Genomic DNA, 25,798 nt, shown 5'->3' with positions numbered 1-25,798 from the left:
TAACATCAAGGAACGACACCCACATTCACCTGTAACTGTAGGAAGACCCAAACCACCAGGCAAGGGAGCCATTTCCCATCACTGCACACAAGTATAATGCGACATTTCTGCTATTCAAAGATGCACTAAATATGTCCCAAATGAAGCGAGCATACTTTGCTCCATCTGCATTATCTTGTTGCTTGAACTTTCCTCCTTTTTGTCTGCTTCATCTCCTCAAATTCACTTTGTTCTGAATCGCATTTTGGCCACATAGCTTAAAAGATGAGTGGAATTGCTTGCACAGCCATAATCAGAGGAAGGTGCGCTATAGTGAAAAGATGGGAAATCCAACAGTTCAATACTATCCAGGATCATGATAGTGCATCAATGTGGTATAAAAGAAGAGCAAGCACAATTCCAAATGATCTGCAAATCCTTTTTGTCAATTCTTGGTTTTGTCATCCATACGCTGACCAATCTAACTCTGCTCAGTGTATGGAAGATGAAAAGATTACATCTGGATAAAGGACCGGAGAAGTGATTAAGCCTTCTGCTTTTGATTAATAGCAGAGCTAGACATATTTACCATCTGGGGTGGAGAGAGATTTGGCTCTGCTCAAGGAAGGTAAGAAATGATGAAGAAACACAGGAGATGAATAATATCTGAGTCAGCAGAAAATGCATAATGACTTCGCAAAAGCCTGTCTCAACATATAAGATGTGTCTCATGAACAAATGGCTACAATTGCTGCAGCGTATGCAAAACATTTCCTAGCACAACCTGGAGGGCAGAGAAAAAGAAAATGAAGGAATATGCCACCAGTTCAAACCACGAGGAAGAAGGGGAGGATACCTATAGTGGGGGGTTTGCTCTTGCTTTCTCTCTCTCTCAAACCTGCTTTAAGTGAACAAGCAGTCACTTCCCATCTTCTTTTGTGGTCATGACAGATGTGAAGTTACCTGGACAGTGTTGACTTAAAACCTAATTGCTTTTACAGCAAATGAGGCATGAAACCTATTATCAAAAAACACGATGTCCGAAGTATAAGCTGGCATTTCATTTTCCCAGCAGAGAGCTTCTGAATGCCAGAATTGACTGCAAGGCACAGCGGGAGGCTGGAAACGCAAAATCAGTGATTCTTCCTGGGGCATGGCAATAGCGTGCTTGCGAGGTCAAGTTGGGGAAAGGGCAGAATAAAGTGCCTGTATAAGCACCTGACACATTGCTTTGTTTTTTTGAAGGTGGCTGCAAGCCCAGAAAATTCTCCACAAACTTGGCCTTTGACCTTGTCAGAGTGGTCCGTAAGACTAACCCTATTGAATGCTGGTGGAAAAAGGGCTAGTTGATGCAGAAAAACACCTAAATATCACTTGTGAAAAGACAAGCCACAAACAACTAGGTCCCCAAGTAGGTCTTATGAACGTGAGGGTGATGATGCCTGAGTAAGTGTGAGAGTGAATACGAAGTGTCCCAGGAGCACAGATTGCTAATTAAGAGACCAGCTAATATCTGAAGCAATTTAACCCCTCTTCCTCACCATCACACGTTGTAGCTGTAATGTATCTTATGCGTGTACTGCATCTTACACTTTCTCCACCTTGTGGCATGTTCGTGAGACAGCTGCCGTGTAGACATGTTGAGGACCAGTGACACAGAGCTGTTAGGCCAACTTCATGATGTTCAAGGATTTCCTGGTTTTACGGGAAATACTCTATTGCCCGACTAGCAGTATAGCCCCGCTGATGGAAGTTCAGCCCCCTTTACTCACTCTCAGATGCAGGTACTTTACTCTTCTGCCTCTGCCGTGAACTTATTCCAACAGTTACCCCACTCATGCTTGTAAATAATTTCATTTAGTTCACACTCTAGAGGAAAGATAGACTGTAAACTGGGGACAGGAAGAATTCTTGCCTGTGTACCAAACGGTATTTAGTTAGGTCTGCTAAAGGTTTCTTGCACCTTTCTTTGGCTCATTCGAGACAGTACACTGAACACAGTGGACCTGATCCCGTGTGAGAAATCCCCCATTCACACAGGATACCTCCATTAGACCGGTCACTTCCCTGACAGCTATTACCTTGCTCCAATTTACTGACCACTGATTCTGACAGAGCTATATAAAGTGCAGAGCAAACAGTTTATTCCAGGGAAGCAGGCAGGGTCCAGCCTGCTCCTTCATCCCCTTCACAGCAGTGGTGAAAGAATAAGGCTGCAAAATACCCAGAGCAGAGACAGCCTGAAGAGGAAAATTAAAAGACACATACAGTTATAAACCTTGACAGGTGAAAATGTTTGCTGTTGAAAGGAGATGTTGAGATGCCAAGTCAATGCCACTCACACCAGACGCCGGGGCAAAGAGAGACAAATGCAGGACATGAACTGCAGGGATTTCACAACAGAAGAGACCTCTGGCTCCACAGCTTTTGATCTATGTACCTTTGCAATGAGACATTTCATCTGGGAGTCAGCTATATCCAGTGCTGGATTAACTTCCATGGCTTGACCTGTCACCCAGAGTACTGCAGAGATGGGCACTCAGAAATACATATTTAGGAAACACATTAAATCAAGATAGACATATTTAACATAAGCACTGTGCAATGCATCATACTGCTTACAGCTTAATTTGAGCTTACTTTCCACAAAACAAAACCCTAACAACTAAATAAAGCTTGCGTTTTCATCAAGGTTGAACAATACCAGTTCTTTTCTTTTGATATTGGTGAATACTGCTCTGATAAGAATCACCCATTGTACCTTTTTCTAGACATGTGAGCAGGACAGTCTTTGGGACACACTTTCCTTTGCCAGAAAACATTAGCTACAGCCAGAGCTATTGCTTCCCACTTAAATATCTACCACGCATATGATTTCCTGGGACCAGGACAGTACAGACTTCTGGAATAGGGATAACCTGCAAGCTGTTTAAAGCCACCGCTGTTCACGATGTAAAGCACGTAAGAAAAAAATTGTACAAGGTAACCATCCACACTTTTCCTGCGTTGCACCTGAAGGATCCCCAAGTCTGACTCTGCTTTGGCAAAGGTACACAAAAATTTGGGTATTTTCATTCACATCTACTCACACTTTCAGAAGCAGAGAGTATAGACAGTATGCAAGGATGTTATGCATTTTTGTGGTAACCACAGAAGAAAACAGAGCTAGTTTTAAACTACAAGTATTTCGTTCTCCTTAAACCTATAAAGATGGGTCTAGTCTAGGAAGCAGCAGACTAATTTCCATGTTATATATATACCACCAGTAAGCTTCAAGGCGCTGGTGACCTCCTTGTGCTACCTAAAAGAGCTAGATTAGACTTAATCTTTACAGAGTAAGATTATACTGAGTGGTACCCCTCAGTTTCCTCCAGAGAAATGTTTTGATGGAGAATAGTTTTTTTTCCAAAATCTGTGAGTTGAGAGAGAGGTGTAGAAATAGCTGTCCTCCTGCCCATATCAGTGTGCTCTCTGTATTCCACATTCTTCCATTGGTTCCAGTAGGGCTCCTATTCCCACTAAAATCAAATCATGCAATTCTCTTGGCTAGACTCACAGAAACCCAGGAGCAAAGTATTAATTTTCTGAATCAGAATGAATGTACTGCACAATCATTTTCCATGAATTATTTATTTTTAAAAAAGAATATTCTAGCAAACCCTTTGGTCCCTGCATTTCCCTTCCCCCAAAGTTCTGCAACAAGCTCCTGCAATATGACATATCTAGGTGGGATTAAACAATTCAGCTGTTTACCTGGTCTGCGAATGGTAATAAATTGCACCTAAGCTACTAAAATTCCACAAACCTGCAATTATACCCAGTGGAGTGAAAATGAACAAGTAACTGTCATGTTGCCTTTTAGCAGTGACATTACATCCCTGGATGCCATGGAGGTACTCACTAATGCTGGGCAAACTTGAAGGGGTAAAAGGCTTTGCTTTCAGCTACCACGGACATATTTGGAACAATATGGGAGTTTTACAAAGTAAGGGAACATTTTTTTTTTTCCTAACTTCTTTAAAAATATTTGTCATTAGAGATCTTCTCACTATTATTTTGGTACTGATCAACTACCATACAATATTGGGAAAATAGAATGAATTCCCATTAATATAAAACCAACTAAAGGAAAAAGTAACAGAAGACTACAAACATCAGGGAAAACACTCACTGAGTTACTGTGACCAGATGGCTTTTTTCCCATGTCTGAGGCTAGTCAGGGTTCGATGTTTTTCTTCCCATAAGAGAAGCTATTTTCATGCAAAGCCCCTTCCAGCTGCAGTTCAAAAGTGAGAGTTTGATTTATATTTCAAAACCATCCGCCTAGCCAGGATTCAGTAGTTCTCTCTAATGATATACCAATGACTTGTCAGATAGCTGTCCACAACATGGATGGTGTTTAGCACACGCCATAATTACTTCATTTATATGTTCACATGTACAAGTGAGCACAGCTAATCCCAAGGAACATCTCTACGTTTTAGCCCTCTTTTTTCATTGTCCCTCATAAACATTAAAAACTGCGAACAAGCTTGTAAGAATGGTTTTCAGCATGAGGAACAGGTGGTGGTAATGTCAGCTAAGTATTCCTGCAGGGGGAAGACTGGAAGCCTGCTATAAATTATGGGGGCATTTCTGCAACTGAAAAACTTGCTTTTCATTGATGAAGCTGAGAGCTCTTTGATGACAAAGCCATCGGGGAGCTTCAAATCATACCACATCACTAAGTTTTCTTTCTCCATTTGTCTTGGAAAAACATTATTGCAAGCTTATGTGCAAGCACATAGCACTAACAAGTGACGGTCTCCTAGAAAGAATATATGTATTTCTGCTTCATCACAAACTCAAGCTGAAGAGTCCCATACTCTGACATTTATCCAGGTCAAATTCCCCTCATTTAAATACATCCCACTGAATGTAGGAAGCTAACCAATTAATTTTGCAATTTGGAAAAACACCTCCTAATTAATCAATGGGATCATGACTTCTTCCTATGCATCAAAAAGTCACAAATCTATGCTCTAAATGTCTGCAGGACTCAATTCAGTGAGGAAAACAGCAATTTCTGGCAGTATCCTTGCAGAATCCGGCTTACAGCTTCTGAATCATGCTATCAAAGTCCTTTTCTAATCTGCAATATTTTTTCCTTACCCTGCAGCTCTTAGAGAACATCTTCCTTGAAAGAGATCCTTTCCATGGAGGATCCTGAGGTGGACAGAACACCACCTGACACTCCAGCGAGTAGAAAAATGTTTCCTGCTGATGCATTTTTCTGGGGTAATACCATCCTTATGCTCCAGTAATCAATTTTGATAGGGAAATAGAAATTTACCGGAAAATAGAAATCATGTTCTTTTTTTTTCCACCTTTTTTATCCACATGGATGGCTGCAGGGCATGGAACCACTGCTTTAGTAGTTTCTTTTGGAGTCAATTGTATCTTCATTTCCAATTACTCTCAATACACTCCAGTTCCCAAGATGCAAATCTCAGCCATAAGGAGAGTCCATTGCTGCAGATTTAAACTCAAAACATATCCCCGCAGGACAACCCTCTAAATACTACTATCACTGACCTTCGTGCCCGGTCTGTTATCTCCTCCTCCAGATCTAGCAGGAGTGCTGCCTGAGCCATCACCTTCTTGCTGCAGGGCAGGGATTTGAGGTGCAGAATGAGCAAACCAAGGCAAAACTTGCTTCCCATCTCCTCCAGCTCTTGAGTTCCCAGCTGCAGGCCCTGATGGAAAGTGGCAGAAAGTTTCAGTGCTGAGTGTGCATTTCACAGATGCATGGAAAGGGTCGGGCTTGTTCTACAGAAGGACAACTCTTAGCATTCCTCCTTCCATTCTGAATTAGGGCTTTGTTCACATTTGCTACATATGGAAATTTCCCCTACAGAATCATTCGTAAATTAACTGACAGTACTGGGCCTACGGAAGCTATTCTAAAATAGCCTCTATTTTACAAACAGGGAGGGGAAACAGAGGCAAATATTTTAACTGCCTCGCCTACATTTGCAGAAGAAGTCATTGTAAGAATTAGACTCAGACTCCAGGAGGATCTGACTGTAAATTCACTTTTACAAACCATTAGGACTCATTTTTTTCTTTCTCTCTGTAGACAAGTCATCTTCCTAAGCCATGGGAAAAAAATAAGTCTTATGATTGTAAACACTGGACAGTGGCAAAGGTAAAAAAGGAAACTAGGGGGGAGGGGAAGAAGGGGGGGAAGAGATCTTTAACAAGTTATGAATTGTTTTTTTAAGAAAATCAATTGCAAAGTAATTGCAAAATAACTAACACCTCTAAGGAATTTCTCAGTCTATTAAAAGCTGATGTCTCTCTAGCAGAGACAGAGAAGCACAAACAGGGTTTGGATTATCAACATCATCTTTCAAGGGAGGACTCCTCCAAGCTGTGGATCCTCGCTTGGAAGAACCCTCATTATGAATAGCCTGTGTTTGTTTTTTCACTAATTAAAAAAAAAAAATAAAATAAAGATCTAGCAAAGAAGAAACACGCCAAGGGCCTGCATAGGGGTAAGTCAATGTAATCAATAACAGTTTCATGCAAGTGGTGAGAGGACAGGAGACAAACAAAGCTCCGATATACTAAAAAGAAACCAAGGAATTGCAAAATCCCTCATCTTCGGCATTTAGTGACTGCATCACACGTACTCCTTAATGCTATCACATCAGGGATTAAATCAATTGCTGAACAATTGCTGCCTCTGCCAATATCAGCCCTATGCACTTTTGCAGTACAAAACATCTCTGCAGCCAAGAGCTCCAGCTCCATTTCCAAGACTGTTTCCTTAGCAACTCTCAGGAGTCCACGCTTACAATCCTGGCACGAGCCATATGCATGCTGCGAGCTCCAGTACTTGAGTCTCTACTAGACACTTGTTAGTGGACATCTTATGGGTAACGAAGCCTGTGCATGTTCCACTAATCCATGACAGGAGGCTGAGCTCTGATCCCATGTTGTGGGTTTTTTTTTTTCCATATAAAGTTGTTGCATTTGTAAAGTGCTTTGGGATTCTTGGGTCTGAGCAGCTCTGCAGAACCGAAAGAGCCAAAAACATGCAGGTGGATGGAAGAAACTGCAGCTCTCTTGCAAAGCTCTTTTTGTGCATTTTTGTTAGAGGACACAAGCTACTTGGACAGGGTGAAAATCACCATTTCATCTCTAGCAGATCCAGCACGTGCAAATATCATCTAGCATTACAAATGCCCTGTCTGATAAAAAAAAATTTTCTTATAGCAAAGATGATGTAATTCTGCTTCCTTTCTGAGATCCTGTGAGAGAAGCATGAATCTGTAATTACGATGATGAACATGAAGAACACAAAGTAATACACAGCTCAAACATATACTGAGTGGCTGGACAACTAGGTAAGCACAGGACCTGCCCAGAAAAGCACACAAACAACCTGAAAAAACACAGTCCCAGTACTAGGCAGGGTCTAGCGTCTCTGGAGAACCGATATCTGCTCCCAGAACAGTTTCTTAAGTATTTTTATCACAGTGGGCAAACCTCTGACACCATTTCTTCTCTCCATCCTATTCACCTCCACTGCAAGCTTCGCCAAGCAAGATGCAGGTACAATGAACTATAGCAATAATTACTAATAGTAAGAAAACAGAGAGAGAAGCTTATGGGAACCAAGGGTCATTAACGCAAAACAATGAGAGTGCTTAGCAGCTCTGCATAGATTCCCAAATGTTTTATTATTTTACTTTAAAAGACTTAAGATATTTTAGTGTGGCAGAGTTACAATCGGCAGGCAGAAGTGGTGACATTTCTGAGCAAAAATATGTCATTTCCACAGCAAAAGAATTATTTTTGCAGGGGCAAAAAATACAAAGAACATCTCACGGCTTTCCCTGGGGTGCATCTCAGGGTCTTGCTTCCAAGATCAAGGCAACATACTAAATACCTATCAATCCAGGAGATGCGAATAGTGACTGCGCTAAAACTCAGCCTGTGGCTTTATGATTCCCTGGAGCTTTATTCAGGATATGAAGAGGCCTTAAGAAACTATGAGGAGAGAAATAATAATAATAAAACTATAATATACCTCAGAAGCCTCAGACAGTAAATGCTCATGCACTGAAGTTAGCTGCTGTACGATAGACCCATATTGCTTTGATATCAGACAGCTCAGGAGCAACAGATGGAAACCTCAGCTAGAGGATTACCTGTTAACATACTTTATTCACTTCAAACACAGACAGACTTTTATTTTTTAACTCAGATAATTCTCTCCCTTTCCTTCCTCCCTCCTCAGGTCTCAGCAGAGGGTGGAGCTGGAGGTTCTTAGCATGACTACCATTAAACTGAAGCTGTTGACAGAACTGACATATCAAACTAATGTTATTGATGGCATCTGCCAGCAATACCAGGAGCTGGTGTAGTAATTAATAATCAGTCCCTCTTGCATTGCTGAAAGGGAAGCCCGGTCTCCAAGCACTTCCCTTGTAGCCGCACAGTGCACACAGTTGTAAAAATTTTGAGATTGTGCTTACAACTCAGAGTTGTGAAAATACTCTACAAGAAATGCAAGAAAAAAGAAAAGAACAGTAGAAGTGGTGCACCTCGGCTTGGTTAACGGCAGCTGGTAGGAAAGCAGACCTCCGTGGCAGCGAAGCTGAGCTGTGTTGCTTCTACATGTAATGACAGCATACGGTCCGTTTGCCACAGCTGCCCAGGAGGAAGCTGCTCTGCCTGAGAGCACCTCCTGCCAGTGTGGATTCTCAGTGACCCCATCCTCTCTTTAGCACAATGCTTTACGGCTCTGTCCTCCTTTGGACACATCTATGTGAGCAGCAGAGCACGGTGCAAAGACTTCCAAGCCAGCATTATCTAAACAAATTCTGAAGGAGGAAACAGTATCTCTGCACCAGAAAGCTGCAGACAAGCTCATCAGTCCTAATTAGTCTAGCCTCAGAAACATGCTAACAAAGCTATCCTACTTTGAAGATCAGCTCACATTGCATAGTTTCTGCTCTGTTACATGAAAGTACCACTCTGGACCAGCATCAGCTTGATGCATCACGCTCCACTGCGCAATACAAATACGTCCATTGGTCCCATGGGCACTGTCATGCAGACTTTTGCAGGCATCATGTTAAGGGATAACTGGTTAATTGTTTCCTGACTATTATAGAGAATAATGGAGCTAAACAACTTTTCCTAATCCCTTTTCATACTTTTATACTGCAACAGACAACATGGGAGGGGGTGATGCCTAATAACAGTCCAGATTGTGGATATATTTATTTTTCATGGGAAGAAACAAATTCCAGAGGTACACGACACAGCCAATCAAATGAATGAAACAGACATTTAATTTATTAACTCTTAGTCTAGTTAGACCAATTCATTTCTTGCCTCTTCTGCCAAAACTGTTGCTAGCAAAACAGCTGGGGCAGTAGAATGCTCACTTGCATCTCTTAATTGACACTGTCATAGTAATAGGAAACTGGGGAGCAGGGAAAAAAGCTATTCCTTGACTTATCATTCGGGCAGGACATTGTCAATACAAATTTTCCTAAACAAAATTGATTAAATCATACTGGAAAAACAGTTCATTCATACTCAGCACTGATGCATCAAATAAATATCCACAACTAAATGTTTCTAATCTCCCTCAACTTGCCCTCAAAATGCTTCACAGGCTAAATGACAATGCAGCAAAAAAACTTTGTTATTCATTACTCATATGCTTGAAACACTTCTGCAGCCAAAGGCAGCAACAGTTTCATAACGCGGATATTGTTGAAAAAGGTGGAAAGACTACAGAAGTTAAATTAGAAATTTCTTCACAAGGATAACTAGAGCTACAGTAAAATTAGAGTTAGAAGATACTAATAAACACAAGTAGACAAAAGATTTCAGAGGAATCAATTGTTTCCTGTGCTCAGAGAAAAGGGATCTTTGGCGTGCAGCACGGCCACTTCAGCGGCCTCTCCCACTTTCGATCACTGTTCAGTCCTTGGGGCAACAGCTTTTCCCTGTAAACTCACTTCCAGTCAATACATATACATACACACTTACAGAATATTCTCTGCATCTCAATAGCTTTACACATGCACAATGATTATGCCCTAAGGCTGGATATAAATAAATTGACAGTCTGGTTTCTCACTAATTCCATCAGTGAGCTCTCCCTCAGAATACTAATAGAAACCATTTGGAGGCTCTAGAGAATAAACCAGGGAGCCGAATGAAACATTTGGTGCCTGGTGTCTGCAGCCTTAATTTTAGCTTGGGCCAGCCCTGAAGGATACTGTCCTTTCAACCCCTGTGAATGAAAGTATGCAGACACATGCTGGGGAACTGGCTATTTAGACAACTAGGACAGTAGGGAATAAGCCAGGTTTTCTCATGCCCCAGAGATCCCTAAGCAGCAGGTATGGCATGCAAAACAGATAAACCGGAGGGGATGGGGATGGGAATTTGGGCCAAAAGATTTCAACAGGATTAAACAAGCAAAAAAGGTTGAAGATGCAAGAAAAAAAATAGGTTAGCAGGAATTTCTAGAAAGAAAGATGAGAGGGGTTGGAGTTAAGAGACAGAAGATAAAAGGAAGGGAGAGATAAAAGGATGAGAAAGAAGGAGGGGTTGTTGAGGTCAATGGATGCTGATATAGAGGAATGATAACAAGAAGAAAGCTAATGGAAACCTCTACCCCCTTCTCACCCTCGGAGAGGTGTACCTCTGAACGTCTGTCCTCATTACATCTGGTACTTTGGCCACACGGTGAGGAACGAGGCCTAGCTTGCTTTGAATCTCCTCACAAAACTTTTGCTGAACTCAGCTGGTGTTTTGGCTGAGCAAACTTCTTGGGTACAGAAGCAGAGAATTGATTATTGTTTTAATCATTCAAATGGACTCTTCCTGGTTAAAGATATGTATGTTACAGGCAACACCGTTCAAGGAATGGAGTGAACGGGAAGATATATCTTCTCCTTCCAATCTGCTGGAGAAACAGTCCTGAAAGACCTGCTCATAGAAGAGCCAGGGGTTTAGCAAACAAAACCTTGTGGCCAAGTTCTCCAGCAAAACAATTATTTAGATTATGAATTCTCCAGGTCTACTGCGTGAAGGATTTCCTCCTTCTTTCTGCTGTGCTGACTAGCTATTTGTCTGACCTTCTCATCTCTACACCTTTCCTTGACAGTATTTCCACAGCTGTCTCCCTGCCCTTTACCCTTCTCTCCCTCCCCAACTTCTCCTTCTGCCTCTCCCTCAGCGTCCTTTCTCCCTTCCTTAATTAGCTCCCGTGAATGATTCCATCCTCAATATACAGCAGGCTCATCATGTGTTGGAAGAGCCAAAGAAATTATATTAGTGTTGCGTTTGCTGACCTCAGCTAGCTACTTTGCTTGGCCACTCTATCCCACACACTGCTACCTCATGTTTTATGTCAACAAATTGCAAACTATCCAGGATGGAGCAGGGGTGGCTTTAACTTCCCACCTCCCCAAAGACTGCACACATACAGAGAGGTACGAGTTGGATAGGGAATGCTTCTGTGTCCATTGGATGCTGTTACACCTGTTCTGCATTGCTGTGCAAGATCAAAGGGGGTACAGAAAGCCCAACCTTGCCAAACTGCTTCTTGAATAGCATAGGGACAGACTATACTTTTTTTTTTTTTTTTTTTTTAATGTGGGCCGTAACACCATGAAGGGTGGTCATGTCAGGAACACAAGATGAACAAAAAGAGAAAGAGAAATGAGGATATTTTCCCCCTACACAGACAAACCATATAGGAAGATGCTATTCTTTGCAGAGTTCTTGCTTTCCAATAAAGTTGAGTAGTACATTGGTTTTCTGTCTCATTCATTACCGTGTGACACCCTAGGGACCTATTTTTAGGCTCTGGATGGACCTGAACTAGCATCAATAGATTATCCCTCTTTCTGCAATCATTCACTTTGTCCCACAGTGTCTTTTCAAACAGAACTGAAGAGGCCGAGTGACTGATATGCCAGGCCAGAACTGAGCACTTTGGAGGAGTCTACATTGTTTCACAGTGATTGTCAGGAGCATCTCAAGTTCTGATCTGAGGATTGCAGACAGTTGTGAGGAGGAGAAGCCTGCCTGCACCATCTGATGAAGAAGAACGTTTTTGGAAATGAAAGTCCAGAGTGCAAGCTTTTGATAGTAGAGCTAACAAAAACAATGGGTAATGCTTTTTTTTTTTTCTTTAATTAAAAACAAAACAAACCCCAACACGCTAATTTCTAAAGGAAAACAAATGCTACTCCAGGATACTTAAGGCTCCTACTTGGCAGACAGGGAACCTTTTGTAGTCATGTAGGGATTCTGGGTCAGTGTAAGGAAAGAAAGCTACCTTATGTTGGTGACAATCGAGTGCTTTATTCAAGAAAGCACCTTTCTTCTCTGGGCTCCGAGTATTTGCAACAGGTTAACTGGTATCACCCCATCTGACAGTGCCTTGAAAATTCATCAGTAGTCTATCCATTACTTTCTCTCACATACATGCTTTTTCCTGAAACTGTGGAACCTGGAACAAGTCACAGACAGGATATAGCCTGAGGTATCTGAAGATTAAGTGCAAGGTGGAGCTCTAAGTATGTCTGAGAATCTGTGTCAAATGAATTAGCTCTTAAAAGCAGTCTGGGAAAGCAAGAAGCTGAAATTTTGCAAGTCCTAAATTGGCAGCCTAATCGCTGGATCACTTTTCCTTCCCCTCTACTTCCACTTAAAAGTTTGCCTGTATAAATAACTTCAGCGTACAGAAAAGGGACCAGACTTGGTCCACTCAAGCCTTATTTTCAAGCCATGAATTTGGCCATATTTCACCATGGGAGTAAAATAATTTTCTAATCCTGGCTGATGATGACCACATGCCTTGGAACAAAAGGATTTATGATACTTATAATTTTATTCTGGCTAATGTAAATGCAGATGCTATTCATAAAGTGTCTAACCTGCTTTAAAATTCTTAATAAGGCATTTGTCTTCATAATGACATCCACTACGGGGATCCCCAGGTTAATTATGTGTTACATAAAGAATCAATTGTTGCATCTTAATTTCATGAAATGGCCTCATATCCTTGTATTATACTACACAACACCTTGTTATTTTTTTGTGTAGTTTTAAAGTGAAGTATTTAAAGTAACAACACTGGGAACTTCCAAAGTAGTTTGTATCTTAAAACTCACTGTGCTATAAACTGCAATGGAAGAAACCTTACAGTCTTTCCCTCTCACCTCAATAAAATACATGCTATGCTTCCCATCACAGAGGTGATGAAAATACGTATTGACCAAAATGACGTCAAGGCTAGTATGCTTTTATTTCCCATCCAAAATGTGACCCCAGGATGATGGTACCTCTCACTGTTGCACCAACACAGAGATTGAGGCACAAGAGTAGATTTAGTGAGAAGCCAACACAGCATGACCCAAACATCGCCCCAGTTGCTCCAGCCTGATAAGACTCTGTCCCACATTATCTCTGTCGCTCCGCTCCCATGCCAGCACATTACAGAGACTAGCAGACCAGTGAAACAGTGTCTTGGCCTAGCAGCAATGTTATGTAGAGGAGAATCCAATGGGATGGCGGGCCTGCTTCCTGCTGCACTGCCGCCAAACATCCACACCGCTGCAAAGCCTCTCCCCAACACAGTGCTCAGTGTTACTTCTGCACACTGCTGTGCTCTCTGCACTGTAATGCTTTATTCCTTCCCTTTATAACTCAATAGCTCTAGTATCCCTAATGCTTTCCCTGTATTGAAGCTGCCTTCCAGGCCACTAAACACTTTCATCTGCTCCTTCTAGCCCCTCTTTATCACAGCTTTGTCTCTTACAAAAGAAATGACCCATAACAAACACAGTACTCCACAGGAGGTATTACCATTCACATCTATAGGGATATTATAGCATCTTCCAAGTCTACCTCTTTCTTCACACATGCAGGCATCTTATTCACTTTTTTCTTTATTGCTGCTGCTGCACATGGCACAGACATCTTTATCAAGCTGTCTTTATAATAGCTACTTATGTTTTCCTGAATGGTTAGAGCTAATTCAGAGCCCAACCATGTGTCTGAATGCTTTAAACTATTCCTTCAAACATGCTTTACCCTGCCACTACCCTATGTTTCATCTTCCATTCTAGTACGTACAGTCTTTCAATCCTCCTTCCTACTATATAATTTGTATCAGCTGCAAACAGTAAATCTTGTTATCTTAGTGTTTTTCTTTCCTTCCTGTCATTAAAATTATAAATATTGACCAGCACCAAGTCACAGAGTGGTAGTTGGAGTCAGCTTACTATCAATTTCTTTCCATCCCAAGGATGCCTTATAAATCCTACCTACTTTTTCCAGCCTTTTAACTAGGTTTTGACTACACAAACAGTCCTTTTGCGACTCACTCCATAACTCCCAAAAATTTCTTGATGCCTTTTTTTTGCAGCTCTGACTCATCTGGGATGCCCAGCAATCCAATCTGTATGAAAGCTAGTCTTGGTTCACCCTTGAAAGCAATGGGTGAAACTTTATATACCATTTCTCCTTCAACTTCCAATCCTCATACCTCTTTCAAAAAAAATGCACTGTATTATCCAGGCACGATTAACACTCTCAGTCTTTGTGTTTCCTCGTCCCTGTGTTACTCCAGTGCTTGTGGTTCTGTTATTGGTGGTTCTCTGATCCCATAAAGTAGGTTTTTAAACATGAGGTATCATAATTAACACCTTGTTAAACATGTTTTAGACAGTCTGCTATCTAGTCTCCCGGCCATTTTTAATATCTTTTTAGTAGTTCAAATCCTCTGTTCCTTAGTTTCCTTACAACTCCTACAGGAGCAAAATCTGGGCTTCATCTGATTCTGTGAGTTATAAACTTAGCCAAATATAAAATAACACAGCAGACAACATGCAAACATCTTCTTTACGTGTAAACCAGCCAGCATGGCCCCACAGCATCCCGGCTCTGTTCCTGGTTGCCTACTAGCTCTGCCAATGTACTTGTGGCTCCAGGGCAGCACAAATAGCTCCAGAATGCATCCAAATCTCAGCCTACACAACCTTTTATTATTCCAGTCCTAAGGGTCCCATATTTTCTTCCAGAACCTTTTGATCATGCCTTGAAGCACACTTTTTTTTTTTCCAGATCTAAGCCTGCTCTCCACAAAATCACTCATTTCCTCTGAGACCTTCTGCCAATGGCCTCAGAGCAGAGCTTCCACCTGGTGGTGGTTTTCCTGCCCAGACCACACCACATGCCAGCTTCCATGGTAGAATAATTATGTACATGTATTTAGAAGAGATTATCCTGAGACCCTCTGTGTATTGGTCTTAAAAACTTACTTTAAATAGGTCCTCACACAGAGATCCACAGGTGAGAGGTAAGGACACAGAGCCATCTACAGCTCTGCACCTTCCTCTCCCATTTCAATTTTCATTATTCCAACCTTTCATGCACTGTATGTCCATCCCCTTATGCTGATACAACTCAAGAGCTACCTGAGACTTTTTTCCTAAATTATAAATTACTCCCCCCAGGCTAATTTCTTTCTTTCATATCACAGATTCTCTTTGGTCATCTTCAGCAAACACCATCAAAGCTGGCCTCCCCACTTATCACTCCCTACAACCTCAGAATCAGTGACAGGAAGCAACTATGATTCTACAATTTATTGTATTAGCACTTCTGAAACAACAAAGGAGTCATTGATTTTCCAAGCCAAAGGCCCATGGGAAAGCACAAAAAGCATCTATGCCCAGCTAAGATCAGAGAGGAAAGAGACACTGCATAGGAGAGGGCTTCCCCCAGCCTGGTAACTGCTCCCTTTGATGCTGAAGGATGGGAATACAAGCAAGGAGCTTGTGGGTGTTTTCTTACAGGTGTCAGCATAATCATTCTGACACAGGACCCTTCTTGCTGCTTGTCACATTTAACAGAAAAATGGGCAATAACAGTGAAAATCTGACCATTTCCTTTTTCTCTTTCTTTCTTTTGAATACTCTGTACTAGCCACCTAGAGAATGGCAGATAACACTGAGGGTAATTCAGGCAAAAGTACTGCGGGTCCCTCTTTGATGTCTGCTCTGATTTAATACAGGTTCATGTAACGAATGTGTAATACAATAATACCATGTAAAGAGCTAAGGAATACATGAGAAAGCTGGGTCAAAGGAGATTTTACCAGATGGCCCAAGGGCAAGTCACTAATCATTTCATTAAGAGGCTAGGTTAGGAGGGACATCCTGAGATGAGTCCTGGGAATGTGGACTCCATAGTCAGAAATCAAACATCAGGAAAGTTATTTCAGGTGAAACAGGTGCCATCAGCTGCTAACCAGGGTTTACAGATCTGCAGAGTCCAAACGCTCATTTTATCGCCAGCCCACATGTCCAGCGGTACAAAGTAAACTCACAGCCACTAAGATGGCTGATGGATACTTTTACTTTAATTTTGGTTGGCAAAATTATTATTAAAAGGAAAACAAGAAAAGGAAATCAAAACTGAAGCTTCTATTTTATTAAGGAGATGAACCTGTGGTGCTTGTCCGTGAGGAACTGACCAGCAGCATATGCAGATGACCTTAGACATTTGGACTTATATACCAAGGAGGAGCATCATTTAGACCTGGCAATTGGATGCAAACTTTTGCAAACCACCTATAAGGCTCTTCCCCTATATAATCCCACCAGCACAGGCTCAGTTTAACGTCTCCACTTACTGTGCTTTTGGAGAAAAAGAGAAAAAGAAATCAGGTCTTTGAAGATTGTAAGGAACAGACTGAAGAAAGGGAGACAAGATCAGAGAGACAGAGCTGGGGTGAGGGGGAGGCAGCTATCTCTAGCAAGTGGGATAACTGATGTGACTCAAGCAGCTTACATTCCCCCTTGTTGTTCTGCTGTGGATATTTCCACATTGGCTTTTTCAGAGATGGAGACCAGCAGGAAGCAAATGCATAGCAGCTGATAAATGCTTCACCTCCTAGAGCATCAGGTGAGAAGCATACAGGCCTTGCAAAAATAAACTACAAGTCTCCAAGTCTTTGAAAACCAACTGACTGTTCACAACAAAGCAGGCAAACCTTTATCCGCAGAGAAAATGCTGACTCCAGTTTACAGGCTTTCAGGATTTCTCATCTTGCAGCCGTACTACCTGAGCAAATTTGCGTAAGAACAAGCTGACTTTTTCTTAGGAGTTCTTTTCAACCTCTTTTATGATTTCCATTGAAAATGATAATCCTCTGTTTGTGAAATTGCAATAATTTCTACTACAATCAAGTGTTTTTTCCAAAAGGAAGATTACTGCTTCAGTTTGGGGAAGTATACGGACTTTCAGAGGAACAAAAGCAGCCAGTTTCCAAGCAAATGACCTTCGTCATGGAGAACAAAAGAAGAAAAAGATATAAAACAACACTACATATGATCAGATCTGCCACTTCCAAGAGGCATCTGATGCCCTTTACGTTCATAAAAACTGACGTTTCCTATAGATGTTTGTACAATGGAGTTGGAAAAAGGAACAAGAGACGTTTCTCTTTTGCACCACTCCAACATTCACTCAGATTTTTCCTTTGACAAGCTAGCAATGTTTTAAAACTAAACACCAGAGACATATGTAGAAAACCCACTGCAGTGCACAACTCCATTCTTTTAGCAGTGTCCTGTGAGAAGGAGCATCACTACACATGGTGCTGAATGTCAAACCACTGGCTTAAACCTCTGCCTCTGGCAGCTGCTCTGAAATCCAAAGAACAGTTAAAACAAAAAAAAGGCTTTGTTTTGAGGTTTTTTTTTTTAACAAGAACATAATTTAGCATGACTCTCCACAGATCCCAATTTGCATGGGATTACCCACAATGCACTGCATTATGGTAATATATTTCAACCTCCTATGCATATCAGACTGACAGTGTTAAAAATCTGTCAAAGGAAAAATAAGTGATACAGGAAAATGATGATGTAGGACAGGACAGTAAACAGTCTGCACTTGTGTAATCTGCCAAAATTCAGTCTAAAATTGGCCTGGAAAAGAGAACGAGAGGATTGTGCACTCAAAACAGCTTTAGGGAATGTTCCCCACTCAAGCAGAAAACAATACCTGACTGAGACACGGATGTAATCGCGAAGGAATGGAAAGTACAACAAACCAGAACTAAGAGCTGACTAGGGAACAAGGAGAGATTTTCTTCATTTCTTTGATTTCCCACTGTGTAGCAACCTGGAGGGAATATTCCCTCTTGCTCATCCAAGGACGGTTCGGTTCACTGCGCTTCACCACACACATTTGCTCACTCTACCTTCTGCTCCTCTCCAAACCCTGCTACATCTTCTTCTGATGTTGGTAGTGATCCCTCATAGATCCTGGACAGTCTCTGTGTTCAAAAGCAGCCATCCCGAAACACTGAGCCCCAGGACTATATCAGTCACAGAACCCAAACTAATGACATCTCCTTCCTGCAGTCATGGATGGCTACTTAGCCCTTCAGTAGGCTTCACCAAGGGAACAAAGACTCTGTAACATTTTCTAGCATTGGCCTCGCACTTTCCCATAGAAAAAAGCCACAGGAAAACGGTATCAAATGTAACTCTGCCCTTCAGTCAATTCCACACACTGTTTTCCTAGTAATTCAAGTAATCGGACATCACTCCTCAAACACCCTAATCGAGGGATAGGTTTGTTTTGGTATCCAGTGAAGAGTCTTTTAACTGGCTAAGGGACTTTTCTGCAAAGCCCTCAAACAAGCAAGGGCAAAGGATGCTAAGGGACGAACAAGGCATAGGGCTGGTCAAGGGGAGGGGATTCGGTGAGAAGCAGTATTTTCCACCTAGGTCTTTTCATTAGTTCTCTCAAAGCTAAGTCACAGAAAAATGAACAAAACAAGGGATGAGGCCAAATTATATTTGCTGAAGAGGAGTTATAGAGATTAGTGTATTAATTAATCAAGACAACGATGTCAGTAAGGGCCTGACCTTTATTCCTGCCCTAGTAACAGCTTTGTCCCTAGTGACTTTCAGCTTGCATGCTAAAGCCATTTAGATACATCCCTCAATTAATCGCAGGATACCCTCCGGGAAAGAGGAGAGCAGTACTACAAAAGCAAGGATGCTGAATCAGAGGAGGAGTGACCTAGTCAAAGGCACCTCGTCACAGGCATTGGCAAAGCTAGGAGAGAGCCCACAATTCTCCTTACCCCTCACGCTTCACCTTTCACTGCTAGGAACATAATTGTTTGAAGCTATTAACCTGGAATTCTGCCATTTTTTTTTTTTTTTTACATTAGAGTCTAACAAGAAATAAAGATTAAGTTTCAAAAAGACCCCACCCCAAAGCCAAAGAAAGAGTCTGTTTTAAAAAGAACTTATGTCTTTTTGTAATAAAACAACAGCAATGCATGAAACTCACTCAGACAAAATGACAGCTAGTTGCTGAGAGCAGAAGAGTAGTCAGATCTTCAGTTACCCCCTGCTTCTCCCCTTTCTCCTACGACTAAGTCCTTCCCTTAGGCAGATGAGCTGCCCATTCCCATACTCTGAGGAGCCTGGATTCCTGTACTCAATGTCCGTCAAACAGCAGGTGGACTTTCAGATTCTTGAGTACCAGCCCAAGCACAGACAGGTCGAGCGAGCTTCTGAACACCACTGTCACTCTAACAAAGAATCTCAAAGCTCTGTAGATGCAGATGGATGGCAGAATACAAGAAGGATAGGGAGCTCCTACTGTCCCCATCAGCAGGGACAGATGAGGGTGGAATCTGGACAGACTCAGTATGATGTCCTACAACCACAGACCTTCAAGCAATAGGAGGACTAAAAAGCCATGTGAATTCAGGAGAGAGTGGTGATGCTCAAGGATGGCAGCAGATGGAAACAACATCAGAAGATCTCTGCTTCTATCAGAATAGCTGTTATTACAGCAACTGAGAACCTGATTCTGTTTTTGCCTCCCAAGCAAAAGCAACAAACAGATTTGCCCATCAATCTTGCCCGCAGGCTCCATCAGTCTGGACTCTGACCCATGGACTACCTTCCTGGCTTCACCTCGGACCTGCCTTGTCACTACAGACCTACCAGGTGATCGCTAGGCTGTGTCTGACCCTGGTCACCATCATTGGACCCAATCCCGATTCACTGATTTGTGTTCCTGGCTTGACTTTGGACCTGCTTCATCACCATGGACTTGCCTAGTGACCGGGGCTCTTGGTTGAACCTGACTATCCTTCCCGGGCCTGGCCTGCTCACCTTGCTCAGCAGCAGTGAGATGGGGCCTTGGCTGGCAAGGAGAGACATCTGGTATTAACTCCATTTCTCCCATTGCTATCACTGGCCTTAATTCTTTTCTCAGAACAGGCACTCCAAACTGTCCACCTCAAGCCCAGATAAGCAATAGTGCAGAAGCTGTAGCTTGGACAAGAGAAATTGGTCCCTCAACCTGTCTATCACTAGCTGAGCTGAACCTGCCTGTCCCTTCCACTTCAGCTCTACAGTCCTTCACATTCAGTCCTGATGTTGGGGAAATTCAGACAAGAAGGGCCGTGATGTTGATGGAGGCTGGACTGGCACATACTCTGCTTTCTCCCACACTCCTCAATACAGAGGTTACAACATCCTAAACCACAGCTAGATTAAGACCAACTACACTGCGTTACATTACACTCATCTGACACCTTTCTGTCCATAAGTAACTAACACATATCATCTCTCAACCATCATTTTTGAATTTGGTCAAAAAGCTTTCCAGAACAAATAAACCTTTTAACTTCAGGTGCCAAATTAATTTTTGTTAAAGCCAACAGGGTTACCGCATGTTAGAATCCAACTACAAAAATAGATTTCTTTTCCTCTTCCCTACCTATTGTTGGCAAACATCAGTTCTAGTGAAAGAAGCTATTTCTGGACTTTTACTAGCAAGTCTTATGTTCAGAGACTAAAGAAAGGAACTGGCTGACAGTGGGAAAAAACGTTAGACATGATTTTCAAGAGATACCAGTTTCTGCCAAGCTCTTATACACATTTCTCTGGGAAAACAAAACAAAACACAACACAACACCAACAACAAAAAAACCAAACCAAAAACAACCCAAAGGCTTTATTAGCTGCTACTAGTAGAGGTCACGTCTGTGAGGATCAGTGAGAGGAAAAGGCACATGTGGAAAGTTCCCTGTCTCAGACTGACAATCGACTGCATGCACGGTCCCTGCCACAGATATCCTTTTAGACTCATTTCATTTGTTCCTCTTCTTTCACAGAGGAAAACCCCCTGCTTCACATGACTGCTCAACATGATTGAGGTGGAGTTTCTAGCAGATTTTTGTACATCGTGCTTGGGCTGATGTGCACTCATCAGACACGCTCATACATCTGTGCATACACACGCGCGATCACAGATGCATAGGGACACACTTCTAAGACACAGGTACCATAACAAACAGCACCCTTCATAAGTACACAATTAAAATAATATGTTCATCAGACACACCAGTGCACATTTGCACACTTGAAGGTCTGAGAGAACATGTTTTGAACTAGTTCCTACTCTCACATACGTGTACCCACATTCAGTCGTAGTCTTCCACAACACACTTCCAAGTTCGCACTCACAAATATTCACCGCACATAAACACCCCACCAGTACAAACACTCACCTAATGTGTGATTCAGGAAAGTACAGGCAGGTAGCTAAATAGAAACACAGAGAGATTCATATCTGTTTCTCCTGTAAATTGTGCACACTGTCGCCATGCATTTATTAACACCATGCTAATAATTTCTAGTAATTAGTGTTATAATAGGAAAACACAAGAATGCAGATCTTGGTCCTTTGTAAGTGAATTAATTACACTCAGCAATACCTGTCACCCCCATTAAATACAAAGAGATAGCATGGAATTGTTTTTTCTATTTCCCAGGCATTTGCTTCAGTGTAACAGGGATTTATTCATCAACAAGCTACGAAACAACACAATAAAAATGACTAAATGGAAACATAAAAATTAAGCCCTTTTACACAGAGCCAAGTTGAGCAGTACTATTACCCAGACTCTTCCAGACTCCTAATGAAAATCAAAAATGATTGGCAAATGATTTGGGAAAAATATACCCTGTTCTTTTTCACTTCTTTGTCTGTATGTGAACATAGCACACTTGTCAGCAAGCGACAGATTATGTAGGCTATAGTCACGCATAACCATAAACCTGCGCCATGCTTTCTGTGACTCAGTGGTACTAACCGTGCCCTCCCCGTGGTCTTCCACCCTGCAGTCCCTGCCATTCTAGTTTCAGACTGGAAAATGCAACAGCTCCCACATTCAGCGGGCCCAGCTCCACCACTTATGAATTTCTTCCTGTAGTTCCCCTAAAGCCAGTCCAAAGCCCCTTACTCTGGTGTCAGTGATAAGCCAAGGAATGGAAATACAAATATTTAGCTGCTGAAAACATTCAAATCCACCTGCGATTGAACACCTCCTCCCCTTTTGTTTTGTCCAACTCTGCAGCCTCTCTTCTGCATCTGAAACCCACGAAGGATTATGTGCAATCAGTAAAGACAAAGTCTTAATTCAGTCCCTACAGGTTCTTTACCAGGTCTGTAAGAGCTGTGGGCCCATCCATTCACAGGGGCAAAACATTCATTCATAGGCAAATAGTAAGCTTGCAGAGGCAGGTTACATGAGTTATATGTGGAATTATTCTCTCCACGTACACTACTGCTGATTTTCCCTCCAAATGGAAAGCAAATTCTATACAATCTTATAGACTGAGTTTTCTATATATAACAAGTAATTTTGTGCTGTTGCACACAGAAGGGCCATATGCCATAGAAGAAAGAAAGATCTTAAGACTTTGGTTTTTTCTTTTTATTTTTTTTCTCCCCATCCTTTTAAATACAAGCACATATACATAATTGAGATATATTTTGGGGTTATGTCAAGCCTCTGTAGCATTGACACAGAAATATTATGGGTAAACCACTTCTGGTTGTCTCGGGAGCTTTCTGGCTGTCTCAAAGAGAAGGCCTTCAATTACTGATTCTGCCTTTTTGGAAGCTCTTTAAGGTTTAAATTCTGCATGAGGAGTTATGACATCTCACATTTAATTCAGTTTATCATAGCTGTACACTCTCAAGTGAAATCAGTGGAACTGACTGGAAAGAGTAGGATACTTAATGAAGCACCCTGAGGATTGAAGTAACTATTATTCAATGTTCATGAAATAAGCCTCTCTCCAAAATTTTACCTTCCCTTATTTCAACCAGTCAGGATCTCCAGTAATGCCAGTCTGACATTAAATGCCATCTGGACTGTACTTATGTATTCCGAGTAGGCCTATAAGAGCCACATGCTTCTTATTCTTGGGATGTATGAGCAGATAAGCCAAATCTGTACCACAATGAATTTGATCTCTCTTCAGGCTGTCCCTCTTTTAAGAGCCTTTTCACGCGAATTCATAAATCTATGTCAGTTTTTTCTCTCCCAGAGCGCGTCACAAAAGATTATTCCAAAGAGACATAGAAAATACTGGTAAGATTTCTCCCCCTTTCTAGCAATGAACTCACGGAAGATATCATTCATGTTACACCAGTCAAGAGCAGACACTAAAATGTTAGCTGAATACCCTGATATCAAGTGTCTGCCCTTGTAATTAGTAGCAAAGACATGAATAACAAGTCATCTTTTACATATCTGTAGGGTACTGAGTATCTCTGAATCAACAGATTGAAGGCACTTAAATGGGATCTGACTCCACATCTCCAGCTGAAACGGTCCTGTGTTGTCCTGTCCTCCTCTGCCACAAAATCCATCCATGTTTTTTTAATTCCCAAAATGCCTATGCTGAGAAAGACATTTCTAAAGAGCTGTAGAAGACCCTAAAGAAAGGCAAGAAAAGCGAAGGAACATACAGTGTGTTCCTTTCAACCTTTTTCTACAATGCAGAAGGTAACATGAGCTTAAAGAAACAGTGCTGACAGGCATTGCCTGTCCTGTTTTGCTTTTCACCACCTTGGCACCCCTCACGTCAATAAGGTGTCATTGAACTGGACTGCACAGTGTGAGGAGGCTACTCTACCCTTCTGCTCCAATCTCAGCTGGAAGAAGGGATGGGACAGGGCCTCAGAAGGCACCACAAATGGTAACCCACAGGACAGCAAGCAACACGTACAAATGCCAATGTTGAGAGTGTGCTGTCCTTCAGCAGGCTTCACTGCAATCCCATACACCACACTCCACACCTCCACTCTAATTAGTTACAAATGTAAAGGAACTGAAAGACAGATTTCCCTTCTAGCTTTGCACTTACTAAAAGGTCACCAAGGAAGTGTGAATTTTTCCTGTGAACAGAGATATCAGAAGTTAACGAAATCTGAACTCCATCATTACTGCGTGCATTTTCTTTTCAGTCTTCATTTCAAAATGAGCTCCCATTCCCCTTCACAGGCTACTACAGACTCCCTCATGTGCTATGCAAGAAAAATTTAGCAGGAAGGCTGAGGGTTATGCATCTGTGCCTTCTCCCCGCCTTACCAGCACTAGCAACCATGACCGTGTCACATGACAGCAGAAAGCTGCACAGCCCATCATCGTTGTAGCTGCACCCAGCCAAAGACAGACCCACAAGTAGCCCCATGTGCTATTACATATATACACACAAGATACATACACTTATATATTTCAAGCAGTAAATACTGATGCCGATTACATACATTTCATGTTCTGCCTATAAGCAGAGATAAATGCACACTCACACACATACCCTTGGTGCCCAACGTCTTCCAAGCATAATGTACAAACACATCCTCTAGTGTGCATACAAGCACACAGCTAGCTACAGCATATACAAATCCACTTGAAAAGCATAATTATGTACATCCTATTATTCACTGGTGCTAACACACCATTACAAACTTGCACGCTCATGTCTGTACTCAAACACACACCCCTCCTGACCCTCACCTCTACAAATGCAAGAAGCCTGGGAATCAATAACCACTTACAGCCCTTCAATCTAACACTGTCAACTTTGTTCTCCCCTGTTTACAGTGACAGACAAGAATAAAGGTACAGGACATCAGTATGCCGAGAAGGAGAGTTAGGCACTGTGTCAGCATAAGAAGCAGGCACACACTGCTGAATCTAGTAAAGGCTGTTCTTGCCTCCTGCAACCAACTAAGCAGAGCTGCCACTGTCCCAGAAACCTTCTGCTTTATTCCCAGGACATCAGTGCAACCAGACGGAACAGAACAGGGCAATAACCACTGGCCATTTTCCTGAAATAATGTAATTGTACATAGGAAGATTCAGAAAAAATCTAATTCTTATCTTATATTGCCTGAGCAATGATCTTGTCTGCATAAAGATGTGCTACGTGATCAGTATCACACCAAAACAATTTGATACCATATCCTGCAGAGGAGACAGCATGAAACTAAACACACTTTAGGCACAGCAGGTCACCTTTAAAATTGTCAGGGTGCTTTGCTGACATTTTAAAGTGAATGAGCATGCAAATACAGTGCACCTGAGAGTGGTCAATACCTCTGCCAATGAATTTCAACCAACTTTGCAGCATCCAGGAAAACCAAAAAGCTGTCACTATTCCCAAAGTCTGACATGAGCTCTAATCATCTATCTTTGTCACAGTCCACAGCCTCACCTGCACAACAAGCATCTGAATATCCCAGAGCTACTCAATCTCAGCCCACAACACGGCCTCATTCTCACAATCCTGAGTTTCTCACTGTACCTATATTCACAGATCTCACTTTTGCATTATGAACAAATCCTATTATGCCAGGCCTGAATCTCTCCTGGGCAGAGACCGGC

The 25,798-nt window shown here is 41.9% G+C and overlaps 1 protein-coding gene across 1 annotated transcript in view; it reads right to left on the bottom strand.

The window, feature by feature from the left end:
- AGBL1 (AGBL carboxypeptidase 1) overlaps window positions 1–25,798 on the bottom strand; it is a 296,923-nt gene that overhangs the window by 80,640 nt on the left and 190,485 nt on the right. The window contains exon 22 of the mRNA XM_075159559.1: window positions 5,554–5,714. Coding sequence (XP_075015660.1) covers window positions 5,554–5,714 — 161 coding nt within the window. The remainder of the gene's footprint in view (window positions 1–5,553; window positions 5,715–25,798) is intronic.

Source organism: Calonectris borealis, chromosome 11, assembly GCF_964195595.1.
Source record: "Calonectris borealis chromosome 11, bCalBor7.hap1.2, whole genome shotgun sequence".
NCBI lineage: Eukaryota > Metazoa > Chordata > Aves > Procellariiformes > Procellariidae > Calonectris > Calonectris borealis.
Note: the sequence above shows the minus strand (reverse complement) of the source record. Positions and strands in the feature narration are given on the sequence as shown.